At 44.4% G+C, this 17,007-nt stretch overlaps 1 protein-coding gene across 3 annotated transcripts; it reads right to left on the bottom strand.

Moving 5' to 3' along the window:
• Positions 1 to 200: 200 nt before the first annotated feature.
• GCNT4 (glucosaminyl (N-acetyl) transferase 4) lies at positions 201 to 16,408 on the bottom strand. Of its 3 annotated transcripts, none has more exons than XM_015652281.3 (3): positions 16,307 to 16,408; positions 12,555 to 12,703; positions 201 to 3,855 (listed from the first exon to the last, which is right to left on the bottom strand). In XM_015652281.3, the coding sequence occupies exon 3, from the start codon at positions 3,852 to 3,854 to the stop codon at positions 2,487 to 2,489; it is 1,368 nt and encodes a 455-aa protein (XP_015507767.1). In that variant the 5' UTR covers position 3,855; positions 12,555 to 12,703; positions 16,307 to 16,408; the 3' UTR covers positions 201 to 2,486. The 3 variants fall into 3 exon arrangements, with proteins under 3 accessions (XP_015507767.1, XP_015507768.1, XP_015507766.1); XM_015652282.3 differs by having other exon boundaries at positions 12,555 to 12,756; positions 16,307 to 16,397; XM_015652280.2 differs by lacking the exons at positions 12,555 to 12,703; positions 16,307 to 16,408 and adding an exon at positions 10,148 to 10,220.
• Between the last annotated feature and the right edge of the window lie 599 nt (positions 16,409 to 17,007).

The following is a 17,007-nucleotide window of genomic DNA, read 5'->3' as shown; positions in this document are numbered from 1 at the left end:
ATCAGCACTTCATAGAGCTGCAGCTATGTCTGTGCACCTCCCACTCCCACTCTAGCAGACACACGGCGGCTGATGCTGCCTCACGCTGTGCCACATCTGCTCCTCCACCACCTCAGAGGAACGAGGGGCCTTATTTCAAACCAGACACATGACAGGCATCATTCAACCCAACTCAATTAAAATAGCACAAACTCGCAAGCTGATTAAAATTATGTTCTTCAATGAAGTTTAATGTGCTGGTGGATTATGTTTATAAATTTATGGCAGATCAAACAAGAATTAAACCCCAATGGGTATATGTGTACATACATACATACATACATACATAAAGCCAGTTTAAATAAATACATAATTTCAAATATATCATTAAGTGTAAATTTATATGAACAGAAGGTTGTAGCTTGGCCTTCTGCAATCTTAACTTTCTCTTTTATCAACCTTTTTACTACATGAGGACTCTATTTTATAAAGAAGTACTAATATATGAATCTGCAAATACTATTGATATTTCATTTTCTAGGAAGTATTTATAAATTACATCAAGTCAGGATAGCCTTGGGTAGACATGGCATATCACTGAAGTAAGCAACACAGACTTTAACAATAATCCCCATTCATTTCAGAAACAGTACATTTGAGAAATACTTGACCTGTGCAGCCACAGACTCCATAAATAGTTTTGTGGAAAATAAATTATCCACAAAATAAGTTAATACTAAATAATTAGTATTGTGCAACCAAACCCACAACACCCACAGGTTTCAAAGTGCTTAGCAAGACAACAGATGATGATTCCCATTTTACGATGGGAACAGCAGAAACAGAAAACTCAGGTGGCTTGTCTGAAAATCAGTGTCACAAATGTGGAAAAAGGCTGGAGAATCCTGACCCTCAAACCAGCCTTGAGCCACAGACGACTTCACTGTGACTAAATTTATAAACAGACTCTAAGACCAAAAAGCAGCTTGGTTCTTTCAGCTCAAATAAGGAACAAAAGTATCTCATCGATATGAGATATGGTCATTACAGCAGCAATCTGCAGATCAGTAAGACCAGATACAGATATCCCAAAATCACTCATGGGGAAAGGCTCCTTAATAAAAGACAGGTGGCTAGAAAGAAGACAGTGGCATGGAGAAAGCTAAACCTCAGGATCCACTGGAACTATCAAAACTGAACTTGTGGCAGAGCAATACTCCAGGGAAACCCCCAAAATGCCAAGCAGCATTTCTGAGTTGCAGGAGTTTCTGCAGAGAGCCCTGCACTTGCAAACACTTCCCTCATGCTGGAATGTGGGAAGGCCAGCTGCGAGAAGGCTCCTGAGCCACTTCACTACCAGGAAGCCTGGCTTCCCTGTTTGCAAGGGGCTGTTGGAGAATTCCTGCTCTGCAGGTGAACCAGGGCCTGTTCTGGGATCATGGGTCAGCCTGGGATCATGGTAGTGCACAGCCACGGGACTTGCACAGAAAGACACTTCATGCAGGGTCTTCATTTCTGCAATATGGCTACTCTCATGATTACTGATCAACTTTGTGTGTTGTACCCTTCAACAAAGCACCGCACTGCTGAACACCAGCTAGAAATAGCACTTGTTGTCCACTGTGTGTAGACACACTGTCTCAAGAGGACTGGGAATTTCACAGAAAGATATTCCTACAGGCAGAGATAGAAATGAAGATTGACATGGGTACCTCATCCAAGTGGCTGCAGAGACTGCCCTTAGGGCACACATGTATTCTGCCTTTGGAGAACACACAACTGTGTGCACTCAACAATGCACAACTCTTTCAACCAACTTTCATTGTTTGTGAAACCAACAGTGTTGGCACAGCACCTGATCAGATGCTTCGTGGAAAGAAAAGCAACACACAAGTTAGCTGGGAGAAGAGAACAATGGTATACACAATGCAGTGTACAGGGATCTTCTTTCCCTTATATCATCCAGTTGTATTTACATTGCAAACATCTATGCAGCTCCCACAGATGAGAAGTGTGGAACTTCAGGTGAGGTCACATGGCTCATTTGGTGTCATGCTGATCTCTTGGTTTTTCCTGTGAGATGGGCACTTGCAGCTTTCCTGAGGTAGCAGATACAGAGGTCTTCCCTTATTCCTTTAGGAAAAGCAAAAGTGAAGGAAAAGAGGACAGGCAGACAGAAGTGCTGGAGTTTCTTATAAAAGATACAAGCACACTTGAAGTAAAATACATTTCTGAAATATTCCACTGGGACAGACAGCACAAGAGGCTCCAAAAGCAAACTTCATCATCTCAAAATCACCCTGAAGACAATTACAGGTTTATTGTGGCAAAACCGTTAATCAGAGAGGAATTACTTTTCATAAATAAATAGCCAGGGCTCCTGGCTCTGCAGGGCCCTGGACGTTATATCGAATGGACTTCTTTCTCACTGCCATCCTGCAGCAGGTCCTAGCAGCAGAACTGCAGGTGCTGTGCACACAGCGCTGACAGCAGAGAACACAGCACTGCTATGTCAAGGCATTCGTAGAACTTAAGTGCAGAAAGTGTTCATCAGAAGACAGACGTACCCACTCCTTCTGTTTTTCTGCCACCTTTTCTGCCAAGCACTTTACCAGGACCGGATCCACTTTGGAGTCAATCTTGTTGGCAAACCAGTGTCCATAATTCAGAAGCCACCTTAATTCTCCGGCCCCGTAGATGCAGACACTGCGAAGGTGGGTACCAGTGCATGGAGGATACAAATAGTCTTCAAGATAGTTCCATTTCACCAGACGAGTTTTGCTTTGTAAGTCTGTTACGTCCTGGGATGACCTTGGAACCTCGCCAGGAACCCCGGGGACACGTACAAGAGTGGCCCAGAAATGTTCATCTGGAGAGTACGTGTCCCTCGACCACTCGAAAAAATCTTTTGCAAGTGAACTTTCAAGGGTATATTGAATAAATTCTCGGCTTAAAACAAAATAGGCACTGCCTACAAATATCTCAATATCATGAGGTGGCGGATTCTTGGAAATGTTGGTTTTTACAGGCATCTGCATGTATTCATAAGGCACTTTCATAAGTTCATAGTGGTAAGTAAATCGTTCTCTTTTGCTACTGCTTGGCTTAGAAGTTTCCAGCATGTTTCCTCCACCAAGTTTCTTCAGTTCAGTGACCAACTCGAAATTTGATCTCAAAGGGAAATCTTGGCCACACAAGTTGATAACATACTTCCAAGGAACTGGAGAGCCCATCAAATCAGACAAACAATTGAAATCCGCTTGCAGACGTGAAATATGTGCATAGTCCACCATCTCCAATTTTGATGCAATGAAAACATTTGGGAAACATTTAGCTAGATTGTTCAAAGCAGATTTGAAACTTTTTGCTGCTTTTTGGTCGTAATGGATGCAGTAAATATTTTGATGACTGTACAATGAATGTATAAGCCTTTCTACCATTGCTGCATCTTTGTGAACAACCAAAGAATAGGCAATTGGAAAACTCTCCTCCTCTGCAGAAACAGGTTTTAGGTGGTATTTCCTAAGTGAACGATACACGTGACAGTCACTTGTCATTGCTACAACATCTTCATCAGATAAATCAACTATTTCTTTTCTTCTTATCTCTAAACTCTTGCCAATTTCACGAGGATCTTGTTCATATATAGATGAACAATTAATTTCATACTGGAACTCACTTCTAGGGTATGAATATCTGTTTCTAACATAAGAAGAAGTGCTCAAGAGGTGCTCAACTAAGTAGATGCCTTTAGAGGGAAAAAAGTGTCTTTCGACATGGAGGAGCTTCAGCAGTGCAATCAGCCACCCAGTAACACACAGAATCAAGATCTTCCTTCGTGAGGGACATTTGTAGAACCACTTGCATTTCTTCATTCTGCAAGAAAAAATAGACGTGGTGTTACATTAAATCAGAAATCATCAGAGACCACTCCAACCTCTAAGAAAGGCATGTGTACACTAGTCTGCCTACAACATAAACACCACCTTATTAGGAAGGGCACTGGTAATGTCTAATTTCTTCCTAATCGTAATTTTAAAATTTAATTCCCCTGAATTAGTTAAGTGGCAATAAACCAGATGATTTCCAACCAAACAAGAGTATCTGAACAAGACTCACACTGTTTTTTTTCTCCAAACCTTTTTAAAATTTCGAATGAGCCAGAAATTGAAGTACAGCAACCCCTGGATTGGCAAAAATGTTACTGTCATCCATGTGAGTAGGGAGGATTTTTTATTTTCCTGAGTAACTACAAGTTACTCAGGAATCGGCGTAGTATCAGATGTAGGAATCAGATCAGTGGGATCAGCATAGGGATGTCAAGGAAGTCAGCAAAGAATGTGTGCCTAATGGTAGATATTAGTGTTGTTTGTTTTTTTTAAAAAAGCATGAAACTGAAAGCTTTAGAATTCAAACACTGTATTCTCATTATCACTAGCACTGGAGCTGGCTCCTAAAGATGTCCAAGGAGAAATTAATTTCCTTCCTCTCCTGTGCCAACAGGATCTGACAAGCCAAAAGTCCTTTCTACAGATTTCTTCTAGAAGGTATTTCTAACTTGCTCTGAAGACAGAGGTGGATAAAGACATAGCACTTTCATCCACTGGTATGAACATATAAGGAATGTACCCTTCTGAAGGCAGAAGGGGTATAGTAATAGTGCATCTACCCTGCTCTCTGCCATGTGATACAACCTTGGATGTGACCACAAAGACACACGTGGCCACTTTTTATGCAGCATGTTATTAAATAACATTCCTGTGTAGTGCATTAACAACTGAGGTATTACCACAATAAAAGCTAAATACAGAGATCCTATTCCATATAGCTTTGCTTTACTGGTTGAATGCAATCAGAGTTGTTACTATCCCTGAATTAAAATTATACCAGAACCACATACAAGTGCAGCAGTAAACCTAGCTCTACTCAGCTCAAACAAAGTTCTACTTTGTCTTTAAACTGAACACCTCCCAGTACTTTCTTTTGAATAGAAGCTGTTTCAGAGTGCTTCCAGAGCCAGTGAAATGGTGGGACCAGCAGATGTGTCTCAGATGCCTGCACATCTCACTTGTGCATCTAAAACCAAGCACTGAGATGTGCATCTGAATATATTGCAGGACTAACTTTGGCATCTTTAGCATTCCCTTAAATGTCAGGTCTTGCAAGCTGTAGCTACATTTAAATTGCAGCTTGTCAAGGCAGAGCTTTTTTCTGTTCTCCCTTGACTTTGCCTTTCCCTTTCCCTGTGCATCTTTGTCCTTAATATTTCTATTCTAGGGCAACAGAAAGATGGAAATGTTGTCTCTTTATTTTACCTGGGGGTTGGCAGGTACAGACCAGGGTAAGCCAACACATACCTATTTCATAGAAACCAAAGCTCAACAACTCTTTGCAGGTTTTAGAAACAGTCTCCAGGTATGCTAACAAAGAGAGAGAAAAATTGGATCTCACAGAACCATAGAATAGTTTGAATTTGAAGGGACCTTAAAGATAATCTCATTCCAAAATCCCTGCCCTGAGCAGGGAACCTTCTACTTGAACAGGCCTTGAACAATTCCAGGGATGGGGAATCCACAGCTTCTCTGGGCAACCTGTTGCAATGCCTCATCATCCTCAAAATAAAGTGAGGCATTCATATTCCTATGAAACCAAAAATCCCACATTCCTCCATAGCAAGCAGGTGCTTTCCTTCATCTCTGCTTCAAATTAATCCCAGTCCGGTGTCTAATCTGGATTTCTCCTTTACCTACTTGCTTTGTGTATATGTACTCCTGGAGAAAAATCACTTTTATAAGCTGCTCCTAACCAGAGACAGGTTTTCAGCCATATGAAAAAAGCCCTATAGAGGAGAAGGCAAGTAACCTGCCCTGTGTTTTTCTTTGGAGGGAGAAGACCTGTGTTGTGTGGCCTTTCTGTGAAGCCCACCCCAAGTCCCTGCCCAATGTCTCCCTGGTACCAGGGACAACCACCCCAGCTGAACAGGGATTGCCTAAATCAAGGAGCAAATCTTCTCTTTCTCCTTAAAAAGGCAAGTTTGGACAAAGGAAAAGGAGGAGGAAAGAACCAACACATTCCAAACTTCTCCCAAACCTCTCTATCTGTGTCAGCCCTGGCCAGCTTCTGCCCAGTGCCAAACATTCTGTTGCTATGAAACCAAACAAAGCCATAGAATTTAGAATGTCCTGAGTTGGAAAGGGCCCACAAAATCATTGAACTACGACTCCTGGCCCAGCACGGAATACCCCAAGAGTCACACCATGTGCCTGAGAGCATGGTCCACCTCTGAGTACTGAACTCTGTCAGGCTGCTGCTGTGATCCCTTGCCTAGGGGGCTTCTTCCAGTGCCCAGCCATGCTCTGGGTAAAGACTCTTTTCCTTATACTTAAACCTCTCTCAACACAACTTCAGATTGTTCCCTTGGGTCCTGCCACTGTTCACCACAGAGAAGAAATCACTCCTCTTCCCCTCACAAGGGAGTTGTAGGTCACCATGAGAGCTCCCCTCTGTCTCCTCCAGGCTGAACAGACCAAGTGACCTCAGCTGCTCCTCATACAACTTCCCCTCAGGATCTTTCACCATCCTCATGGCTCTCCTTTCGACACTCTCCAATAGTTTTATATCTCTCTTATATTGTGGCACCCAGAGCTGTCCCCAGCACTGGAGGTGAGGCTGCCCCAGTGCAGAGCAGAACAGGACAATCCCCTCCCTTGCCTGGCTGATGCTGTCCCTGATGCCCCCAGGACACCGGTGTCCCTCCTGGCTGCCAGGGCACTGCTGGCTCATGTTCAGCTTGCCACAAATCAGGACCCACTAGTCTGATTCCACAGGGCTGCTCTCCCAGCCTTTCACATCCCAGTCTGTCCATACATCCCGGCTTGCCCTGTCCCATCCAGCACCTGTTTTTGTTAAATTTCATATGACTGGTGATTGCCCAGCCCTCTAATTAGTTGAGATATCTCTGCATGGCCTCTCTGCCTTCTACAGCTACTCCCAATTTAGTGTCCTAGTTTATATTTTTGAGTATATCTTTGAGTTTATCTTGAGTTCCATATCCAAGACATTAGTGAAGATTTTGAAGAGCACTGCCCCTGTGGAACCCCAGTGGTGACAGGTCACCAGCCTGATGCCACCCCATCCACTGTAACCCTTTGTGTCTGACCCATCAGCCACCTGTTCACCCATCACATGACATATCCAGAAGGATCCTGTGAGAGACAGTATCAGAAGCTACACTGAAATCCAAAAAGGTACGTCGTATCACATCATCAACTAGGTGAGCTACCTTGTCATAAAAGGGAATTAGTTTGTCAAGCAGGACCCTCCCTTCATGAAGCTAGGCTGGCTATGACCAATGACTGCATTTTCTTTCAGGGGTTTTCATTAACTCCCAGAATAATCTTCTCCACAATTTAACCAGGCGCTGAAGTGAGACTGACAGTACTGTAGTTACCAGGGCCATCCCTCTTGCCATGAAGGAATTCTTCCTCATATCCAACCTGAACTTGCCCTGGTGCAGATTAAGGCCATTTCTTATCCTGTTGCTGGTTGTCTGAGAGAAGAGGCTGCCCTTCACCTTGCTACAACCTTCGTTCCGGTAGTTGTAGAGAGCAGTAAGGTCTCCCCTGAGCCTCTTCTTCTCTAGGCTAAAAAACCCTATCTCCCTCAGTCACTCTTCATGTGACTTACTTTCTAGACCCTTCATCACATTTGTTTCCCCTCTAAATAATTTATAAGTATGAAGTTAACTTCAGCAAAAACTGGGATTTCTTGATAAACAGTATGAGACCAGGGAATTAAACCTCTTGGAACAGAAGTGCCATCACAAACCTCATCAGGTTTTGACTCAGCTGCAAAACTTTATTTTTAACACATGCAGACTCAAAGCCCTACTCAGACACAGAGGTTTACTGTACACACCATCCTCTCCAGAGGAGCACAGAATAAATGAACATGGCAGGTGAGAACAGCAACCTATTTCTGCCCAAAGCACCTATCTTGGGTAGCACTAACCAGATGCTAACTCTGGTTATCTTTCCCACAAAAGCTTTTTGGGTTCCATGGGCAGGAACATTTCCACTTGACTACTTGAGGCTGTCACATAAAATCTAGTCATATTTAATATTAGGAAGCAGAGCTTAGTATAGTGAAACTACCCAGACTACTTCTAGATTTGGCCTTGAAAAAATCAGCAGAGAACCTGTTCTGCATCCTAGTTATGCTGCTATGCACACGAGACACACTTTGCCCAAAATAAGCAAATGAAGCACTGCAGCAGGTGGAAAGATACCAGGAACTTCACCAATTCATCCCCAAGTGTGAACTGTGAGATGGGCTGGATGAAGCATCCTTGGGAAGATCATGGTCATAAAAAACAGAAGCCAGGAAAAAGCCCAGCTTTTGCACCACAACTGCCAGCTCTCCCAGCTCTGCTTGCAATGGGACAGTCTTGTTGCACCTCCAATGTGAAGAATTCCAGGGGTAGCAGTATTGCACTCAACCCTGATCCTTTGCCAGGAGCACCCCAGCAGCTCCTTCATCCCAGAGTGGCACTCAGATACTACAGAGAAAAGCCAGGAAGCTGCTCTGGCCAGCACAAGTCTGAGTTAGCTCAGAGAACCAAGATCCTGCTCTGGCTGGACTCCAATGGCTCTTATACACCCATGCTGCAGCAGCTTCAGCCCTCTTGGAGGCCACCCTTCTGTAATGTGTAAGGAGGCATTTGAGAGCTCAGAGGAATGGACAGGTTCCCTTCATCAGCATAAAGAAACTGGCAGGGTCATGCTGTGTCTCTGAAGACGCGTTTTCACATTAGTAAGACTAATAGTATACATATGGAGACCTGCAGTAAAGCCGTGTGAGAGACCAGGGCTTTACTACAGTTTCTCACACAATTACTTTTGCTTTTTCCACAAACTCAATGTGCCCAAACTCCCAGTCTGTGCAACTTTGTGATGCCAGTGTCACTCTTGCACAAGAGGAGTCTACAGCTCCCTTCACCCTGAGCAGGAACAAATTACCAGCTCTCACATCCCTCTTGCTTGGCCTGGCAAGTGTCACCTGCCATCCACACAGTGCAGAGGTGTTTACAGTTTGTCTGTATTCAGAGCACAGTGAATTAGCAGCTTCTGAACTACCTTGTTTGAGGAAATACAGAATTTTTCAGTCCCCCAGCATTCCATTCCCTTTCCTCATTGTCTCTTCTGATACAGCCTGTGCTGCATTAAACTCAATGTGCTTCAGTGACTAAAGGTAGAAGCTTCCAGGTGGATCTACAATTCCCACAAGCTCCCTGGATGTTGCCTGCAGGTTGGGGCCATGATGAATCATCTGGGTCCACCACAGGAAGCACAGAGCCTGGTGGAGCTAAGACACCAGATACACCACCAGGAAGAAGGATAAAACTCATGCTTTGAAGGTTGGGTTTTGTTCAGGAAAAAAGAAGAGGTTTTTGCTCCAAGAGAGTGACACCAGAAAGAGGGAAAGGTGTTCCTTTGGTGTTGGAAGCAACTGGTTTAGCAGCAGACATGGAGGCAGATCTACCTGAGGAAGTCTGAAACCTCTCTGCCTGCAATAACCAATGCATCACAATTTTCCTGAGGAACACAAGGTGTGTATCAATCTCCACTGGCCTCCCTGCTCTGCCCTCTGCCAGTCCTTCCCAAAGGACTGGCTCAATAGGCAAGCAAAAGTCCAATCTCAACCTCCAGGTACACTGAGCTACAGAAAACAAAAGCCAGGATCTCTCCTAATGCATAACCTTATCAAATTTATAACACTTCTTTTCTACTTAAGCAATACCGATCAAAGAGGTCCGTGACTTTCTACAGATCCACAAAATTACTTTTGGTGTCATGTAAGACAGCCAGCTGGTGGGAACCATCTCTTGTCTGTTGTTACTTCTGCTTGGGACTGGTTTACTGAGCGCACAGACTGACATGTTGATTGCTACCAGAACAGGGATTCTTGGAAAGTTCAGGCTGCAATCAGGCAGTGCTCTCTCCTCAGTGGATTTCATATACATGGTGCTTGATATGAAAGCTGTTGTGAGGCACCTGCTTCTGTGCTTGCCACAGAGCAAAAGTTAAGTGAAAATGTCAGGTTTGAGGGCAAGTCTGTGGAAGGAGACAAAAGAGGGAGAGCAGATGTAGGGGAACGGGAGCGCTTTTACCCCAACATGTGATTTTTTTCTTGCATGAAGAAACCTTTCTGTTTATGTGCAGTATGAATCAAGCTCCTTGCTGTCACCTAGGTTAAAAAAAAATTAAAAGGGAATGGGTGTTGAGAAGAGCAGGAGCAGCAGAACAGAGGTTGGGAAATTACAGAAGAGGAGAATGGAGAGAGGGATAAATAAGGGTAAATACTTTCATGTAAGTAGCATTAACAACAACAATAAAAATCAGAGTAGAAGAAAAAGTACTTTCTCCAACCTGTTACACCCCCATCACTCAAAGGTATCTGAGGCAAAAACAGTGTCTACACCTCTCCTTGGAAACAGGTCATATTCAGCAGCCAACACCATTACTACATAAAGCAGGAACTATGGGAACAATTCTCTTTCCTCCAAGTAAAAACACTTCAGGAAAGCTTCCCCTGATAAAATATCTCTGTTTGTTTAAAACACACCTGCTCACACAGCAATGCAAACTTTGTGGTTTGCAGGACCAGCTCTGTGCAAAAATTTATTTAGCTCCTCCTGGTTTTCCCTCTGGTCTATACAAATCAAGTCTGGGTCTTGAAAGGTCTGCGGGAAAGACAGAGGGGATGATGTTCCAGGAAAACTAGGGAAGAGGAAAAGTAATCATGTGCTTTCCTAAGCTATTTATTCGAATTTTTTGTAAACTGTCTGTCTGAATTAAACTTCAAACACTACTTAACGATTCAATGCTGCTAACTGGAAAAGTTAATTTATTAATGTGCTATTTTTTACTGCTGCTAGCTACTTATTTCCATTGCAAAATTATTGATTGATAGGGATCATGGGATTTCTGTAGGAGTATGTTTTATTGGCATCAAATCTCAGTCAGTGGATTCTATCAAGTTTGTCTGGTTTTCCACCCACTTGCCCTGCACTGGAGCCTCAGGCTGTGCCCCTCTAACACAGTCACACTTAGCACCAGCCTCATCCTGCACATCTCAGCCCCTTGTTTTGGCTTGCCCACCTGATGTAAGATTACTTACTTTTCACTTACATTTTTTCTGAATGATGGACAACTAAAGAGCTAAGCAACTTCAATTACTTAAACACTTAATTGCAAGATGTGGAAAAATATGTCATTACTTTTAGGGGTAATTAGATGATAAAGCTGCCAGTTTTAAGACCCTGAAGACTTAAAACAACACAGTGTCCCAATGAAAAACAGTCAGAAATGACTGCAGTTTAGCATAGTGTGGCTTTTGCTTCTGGAAGCAGAAAGGCAGGTTCTTGCCACATTCCTGGGAAACACAGGTTCAGCAAAGATCTGGCAGTTACGGATACCACACAGGACTTTGTCCTAGTGCTGATCATGAGGAGTCTTTCTTGCACAGGATCTGTATTTCCTAGCAGAACTTCCTGCACAGACTCTAAGTTGCTTTGCTTGTCTTTGCCACTCAGTCCCAGCCCTCTGTATGCTCTTTAGAAAAGGCTGGATTCTCCTTTCTGGTTGCCTCTAGAGGCATACCACAGTTTCAGTGAAATATCTTACATCAATTTCTGCATGTTAATGTCCAAGAGATATGTCAGAGTAAAGAAAGTCAATGTCTCAGCTCTTTGGCCACAAAAAGGGGTAAGCAACTTCTGCAGGGTCATACAAGCAGCACAAGAGAGAATGTGGTTCCTCTGCAACCCCAACTAATCTGAATTGCTTTACAGTAACTTTTCATGAAAGCTCTTCTGCTGGAGGCCTGGAACATCTCTCAGCAAATCCCTTGGTACATCTCATACTACTGTGTCATGCCAGTCAGAGGATTTGCAGCCCTCTTAAAGAAAGAAAGTGTTAAGAAGGCCCGGAGATAGACAGTCATCAAAATTCCCAAGCCTGATGCGTATACATTGGGAATTTCAATTTTCTTACTTTGTGACATGGGGGTATCTGTGTTTGCCAAGGACATAGTGTACTATAAAGGCAGGAGTCAAGAAAACAAACAAAATCTCACTAACAAGCACATGTACTCCAACAAATAGAGTTTAGTCGCTTCTAATTTGTAGAAATCTAGAGTTTAGCAGCTTTTTTTCCACCTCATATGGGAATTTAAAGGAATAGCACTACAGTGGAGAGAGGGTTAACCTTTAAACTATAGTATAACATAAAAATTAGACCCAAAGGGACAGAATTTGTGTTCATTGGCAAGGAGAAGCACTGTAAAAGAGGGTGGAAATTTCCTGTTAGACAGGGAAGCAGGAGAAACTGCACTGCACTGCAGAAAAGCTCCCATAAACAGCTGAAAATATTTCTCCATTTCCTTCACACCACCACCAAGTTGCCTGCAGACTTTGTCTGCAAACCCCCACTGTAAATCACCCTCTTTAAGTCATTTCCTCTTGCCAAAGTCACAGCTTGTCACATCAGCAAGAGACATCAGAACTGCAGACCTACCTCCTGGACTTTGCTGTGGTCTCTTCCCCTCTTTAGGATGCTCTGTCCCACGACATCAGTACGGGTACAGCCAGCTCGGTGGGCAGGCAAAGTCCTAGTGTCTGCTCCATGCTGCCCGCAGCCTCCAGCAGTACCAGTGCCTCAAGGGTCTATGAAGTCAGACATACAGAAGTAGTAGGGATGGCATTATTTCTTACACAAACTAAAAAAGAAAATTGTAAAATGTTAGCTGAAAAATAGTGAGCATGGAGGCTTGGCACAGTAAGTCCCAGGGCAGGTGGGAAAAGGGGTGGCTATGGCTGCTGTTCTGGACTAGTAAGCCTCTGCTTTCTAGCAGGTTGGTTGGGAAGGTTTTATTATTATTAAGCTGTGGAAGGCATTATCTGTATAAGAAGCATGTATTTTTTGTTTATTCACATAGCATTTCTAAGCTCCAAGAAGGCAGGGAGAAAGGAGCACCATAAAAAGAACAGATCACATCAAAGCAACCTAATTTCCTTCTCTAGCAGAGTAAAGAGGACTTAGGGCGAGGTAGGAAAGCACTGGGACATGAGGAGTCTGTCAAAACCTCACCAAGTTAAAGGTGCACAGAACACTTCAGGTACCACGACTCCAGGTCTCAGAGGCCTTGCTCCCTTCACAAATAAAACAGCTCTGACACTAAGCCAAGGCCAGAAGTTTGGGCTACTGTTATGAGACCCACAGTCCTCATGATACTTCCGTAAATTCTCTTTAGATATGATGACCCACATTGCAAGTTCACCTATACATAAGTACTTCATATACAAAGTCACCACGGCAAGAAATTAATTTCTGTACTCTTATACCTAACTTTTCTCTGTGTGATGCTTACAAAGAAATGTGAGGAACTAGACACTGTACTATTTGAGTATACCACAAGCAACTATCATGACATTTGCCCTCTAGGAAAGCACTGCAGCAGTATTCCTATGGCATATGTAGCATTCTCCTCCTCTCCATCCAAATTTTGACGAAAATGTACACACCAGCCTCCTCTTCATCACCGGGCTCACAGCTGATACATGAATTATAAACTGCACTTTTGTGACTAAAGTAGTCTGTGTGTCATAAACCCCAAAGAGGGCTCTGGGTGTCAGAGATTCAAGGGATTCTGCAGTCCTGCCTTAGCTTATTGTCCCCAGCATTGCAAAATTATTCAGAGATAACAGTATCCAGATTCCTTAATATGGAATATTAATACTTAATATTGGCATTCTCTGCATATACAAGACAGATACAGATACTCTTGCAGATACAAGACAGTAGCTGGATCAACTTCACCTCTTTTCACTATGATGGGAGGGTACAGTGGCCAATTATATCATGTGTTATAAATTGAAAAATAAATTAAGGAAATGGGATATCTTCTCTGAGACAAAAGCTCCCAGCATGTGCAAAACTGGAAAAGGTCTGCAGACAGCTATGCATATTTTGGATAAGATTTAGGGCGCTGACTTTTCCCTGCCTGGAAATCAAGCATGCAGAAAGGCCCTCCCCAGTAAATCATGCACCACAAAAACACACACAGGCCAACTGCACTCCACAGTCAATCCAAAAGGAAGAGGTCCGTGATTGACACCAGGCCATGAGCTAGCTACTTGACCCACCAGACAAGCCACACAGCAGTTAGATAATACAACAGAGCCTGTTGCAGGAGGAGGGGTGGGTCTTTGATAGGCTGGTATCTACCCCATCGACTGCCTTTATCTGGGTGTGGTGCAATTAGAGAGCTCCTCTTTCTTCATAGCTATTTCTCTTGTACTAAAACTTCTGCCTCACACTTGGTCACATCACAAAGCTGGCAAAGCCTTCTTCATTTCTGACTGTTTCAGGGAGAGGTCTGATGAGGCTTGACTTGTTGACAATTACGCAAAATGTACTCCACTGCTGGATTCAGCATCCTGCTGTTTATGTTGCAGAAATGAGCTTTTTATGACTAATCTGGTACATTTCTTAGTTCCTTTATCAATATTTCTTGGAAGACCTCAGAAGCTGGAGTCACCATATGACTCCTGATGACTCTATCTGTAGCTGTAACTTCTACATGAATGCTTTAACCCTAATTCCTCTGAACTTACTTGGACTGCTTATTAGAGATACAGTCTCTTGCCTTTCAGCAAGGCATTTATAGGATGCCACAGCCAGCCTGCTGACTAACTAAAACAATTTGCACATATTAGGCCATAAAATAGCCTGCATAGTATAGGTTATGAAGCACAAAACCTACAGAACCTGGTACACAGGCAGTTTTCAGTGTGTGCACCCCTTTCTTGGGAGTCTGGATACCCAGTGTAATATCACACAGAGGTGGTGCCAACCCAAGCAAGAAAACTGAATGTATTCCTTATCACCATTACTGCTTTTCAGAAAGTTATAATCCTTAAGAATTACTAATTTATACCATACATATGTCAAAAAACATTAGCCATGTTTGTTGGTAATCTTTAAATGCCTTTACAGCTGAGCAGCATACACAAAAATACATGAGAGCTGGGCCAAAACCCCCACTATCAGATGTATAAAACGAGAAAACACAGTTGCAAAAGTGTAGTAGCATTTCACTTCCCTTTCTATGACCATCTCAGAAAAGCTACACTCGTGAAGGAACAGTCACATTATATCCATGGAGCCCATCCTGCCCAGGATGTTTTCTCATAGTAGTCAAAAGCTGATAGTAGTCCAAAAGCTTGGAAAACGAAGAACAAGTACTCTTGAGCACCTTCTCCACATATCCTTTCCAGTTCCAATGCTTAGAAGTTTCCAAAGACAGGTTACAAATGTCTGTTTCTTATGAAATTTTGAGTTCTTTCATCCAGTCGTTTTTGGACCTACATAAGCTTTCTGACATGCAGAGACTTGGGCGGGGGGGGGAAGGGGGCGGCAACATGCTACAGCTCACTTGAGCATAGTAGCATAGTGTAAAAATTCACTTTCTTATACTTGCTTTCAATCTTTTGCCTCCCAGTGTCACTCAACTGTTTTATTTTCCTGGCTGAAAGAAGCAAGCAGCTCTTTCTTGTTAATCACCTCCACTTCAGTTGCAAGTTTATCTACCATCTCTATCCCTCAGTTGTTTCTTTCACCAGCAAGCAAATGCAAAGGATTACTATTAAGGAAATATATGCAAAAAGGCTACTATTAAGGAAACATGCCTATCTCAAAATGAAAGAGGTTGGTTTACGGATTAGATATTTGGAAGGAGTAAGAGGATGTTCAGTGGAGCAGATCCTCAGGTGGGACACAGTGGAGGTTCCCTGTAAAGTCTTCTTTTTCCAAGCCTTACTCTGGCATTAATTATTCTGTTTGCCCAATAATCAGGGATAAGATGCTACCATCTCTCTTCGAGGAAAAAAAAAAAAAAGTTTTGACAGATTCTTGCTATTGTTGCTTTCCATTTCCTCACATGGAAAAAGAACCTCTTTCCATACTAAAGAAATGACTAAGTGCAATTGGCAAATTTGAACACAGCTACATGAACGTTTTGAACAATTTACTGAGAAGCGAAAACATGCAAACATCACCGTAACCCCGATTCCTCTTGCCAAACCTTACTCTAAGTTGGTGTAACTGTTGCTTCTGGAGACGGGCTTATGAGGCTACAACATCTGGGCACGCCACCTACCACCCGGGCTGCGGGCAGGAGTGTGCCCCAGCTGCGGACACCCGCACCCTGTTATCGAGACGCAAAATCCCCCCGTAACTAACTTTTAAGACAAACGGCATCTTCTTACCGGAGCTCTCCCGCAGCACCGGCACCGACCCTCCTCCGGCTGCTCCGGCCGCCTCCAGCGCCGCGCCCGGCCCGGCCCTCTCGCCCCCGCGCAGCGCCGCCCCGCAACAGTGCCGCCCTTTCCTCCTCCTCCTCCTCCCAAACTCCGCCGCTACGGCCGAGCATCCGAATGTGCGCCCAGGGCGAAGCCCCCGGGAGGAGGAGGGGAGCTGCTGCCGCCCCAGCGCGCCGCTCCGCGAAGTTAGGGCTTAGCTTGTCGGGCCGGGACCCGTCGCTGCCGCTGTCCCGGACTTGCCCGCCGGCCGCGCAGTCACCCGGGCTGATTGCGGCCGTCCCGGGCCGGCGCCCTGCTCGGCTCGAAGGGGCGCTCTTGTGTGCACGGGCGTGCGATGTGTGTGCGGCACAGCATTTTCCTCCATGACGTGGAGGAAAAAAGAAGAGCCGCCGCCCGCCCCGAAACCTGGCGGGCAGGAGGAGGAGGACGAGTGGGAGGTGACGGTGAGGTGCCCGCCAGCACCTGGGAGCGGGAGAAACCCGCCGCCTCCACGCCGCCCCTCCGGCAAACGCGGCACCGACTTCCCCACGGCTGTCCCTCGGGGTCGGAGCGGCCGAGGAGCTTCCCAAACACTACGGCCGGCTCGACCGGGCGGCAGGACAGGGCTGGGGCTGGGCTGGGGAACAGCCCCCGGCCCTGGCTCCTTG

This window comes from Parus major, chromosome Z, assembly GCF_001522545.3.
Source record: "Parus major isolate Abel chromosome Z, Parus_major1.1, whole genome shotgun sequence".
Lineage (NCBI taxonomy): Eukaryota > Metazoa > Chordata > Aves > Passeriformes > Paridae > Parus > Parus major.
This window is presented reverse-complemented; position numbering and strand designations above follow the sequence as displayed.

What these genes read in the sequence shown, in the direction of transcription:
- GCNT4 (XM_015652280.2), bottom strand. Translation starts at nt 10,173, where the DNA reads ATGCAAGAAAAAAATCACATGTTGGG. An exon ending in GAAAAAAATCACATGTTGGG is followed by an intron (nt 3,856 to 10,147) that starts GTAAAAGCGCTC and finishes TTTTTCTTGCAG; the next exon opens with AATGAAGAAATGCAAGTGGT.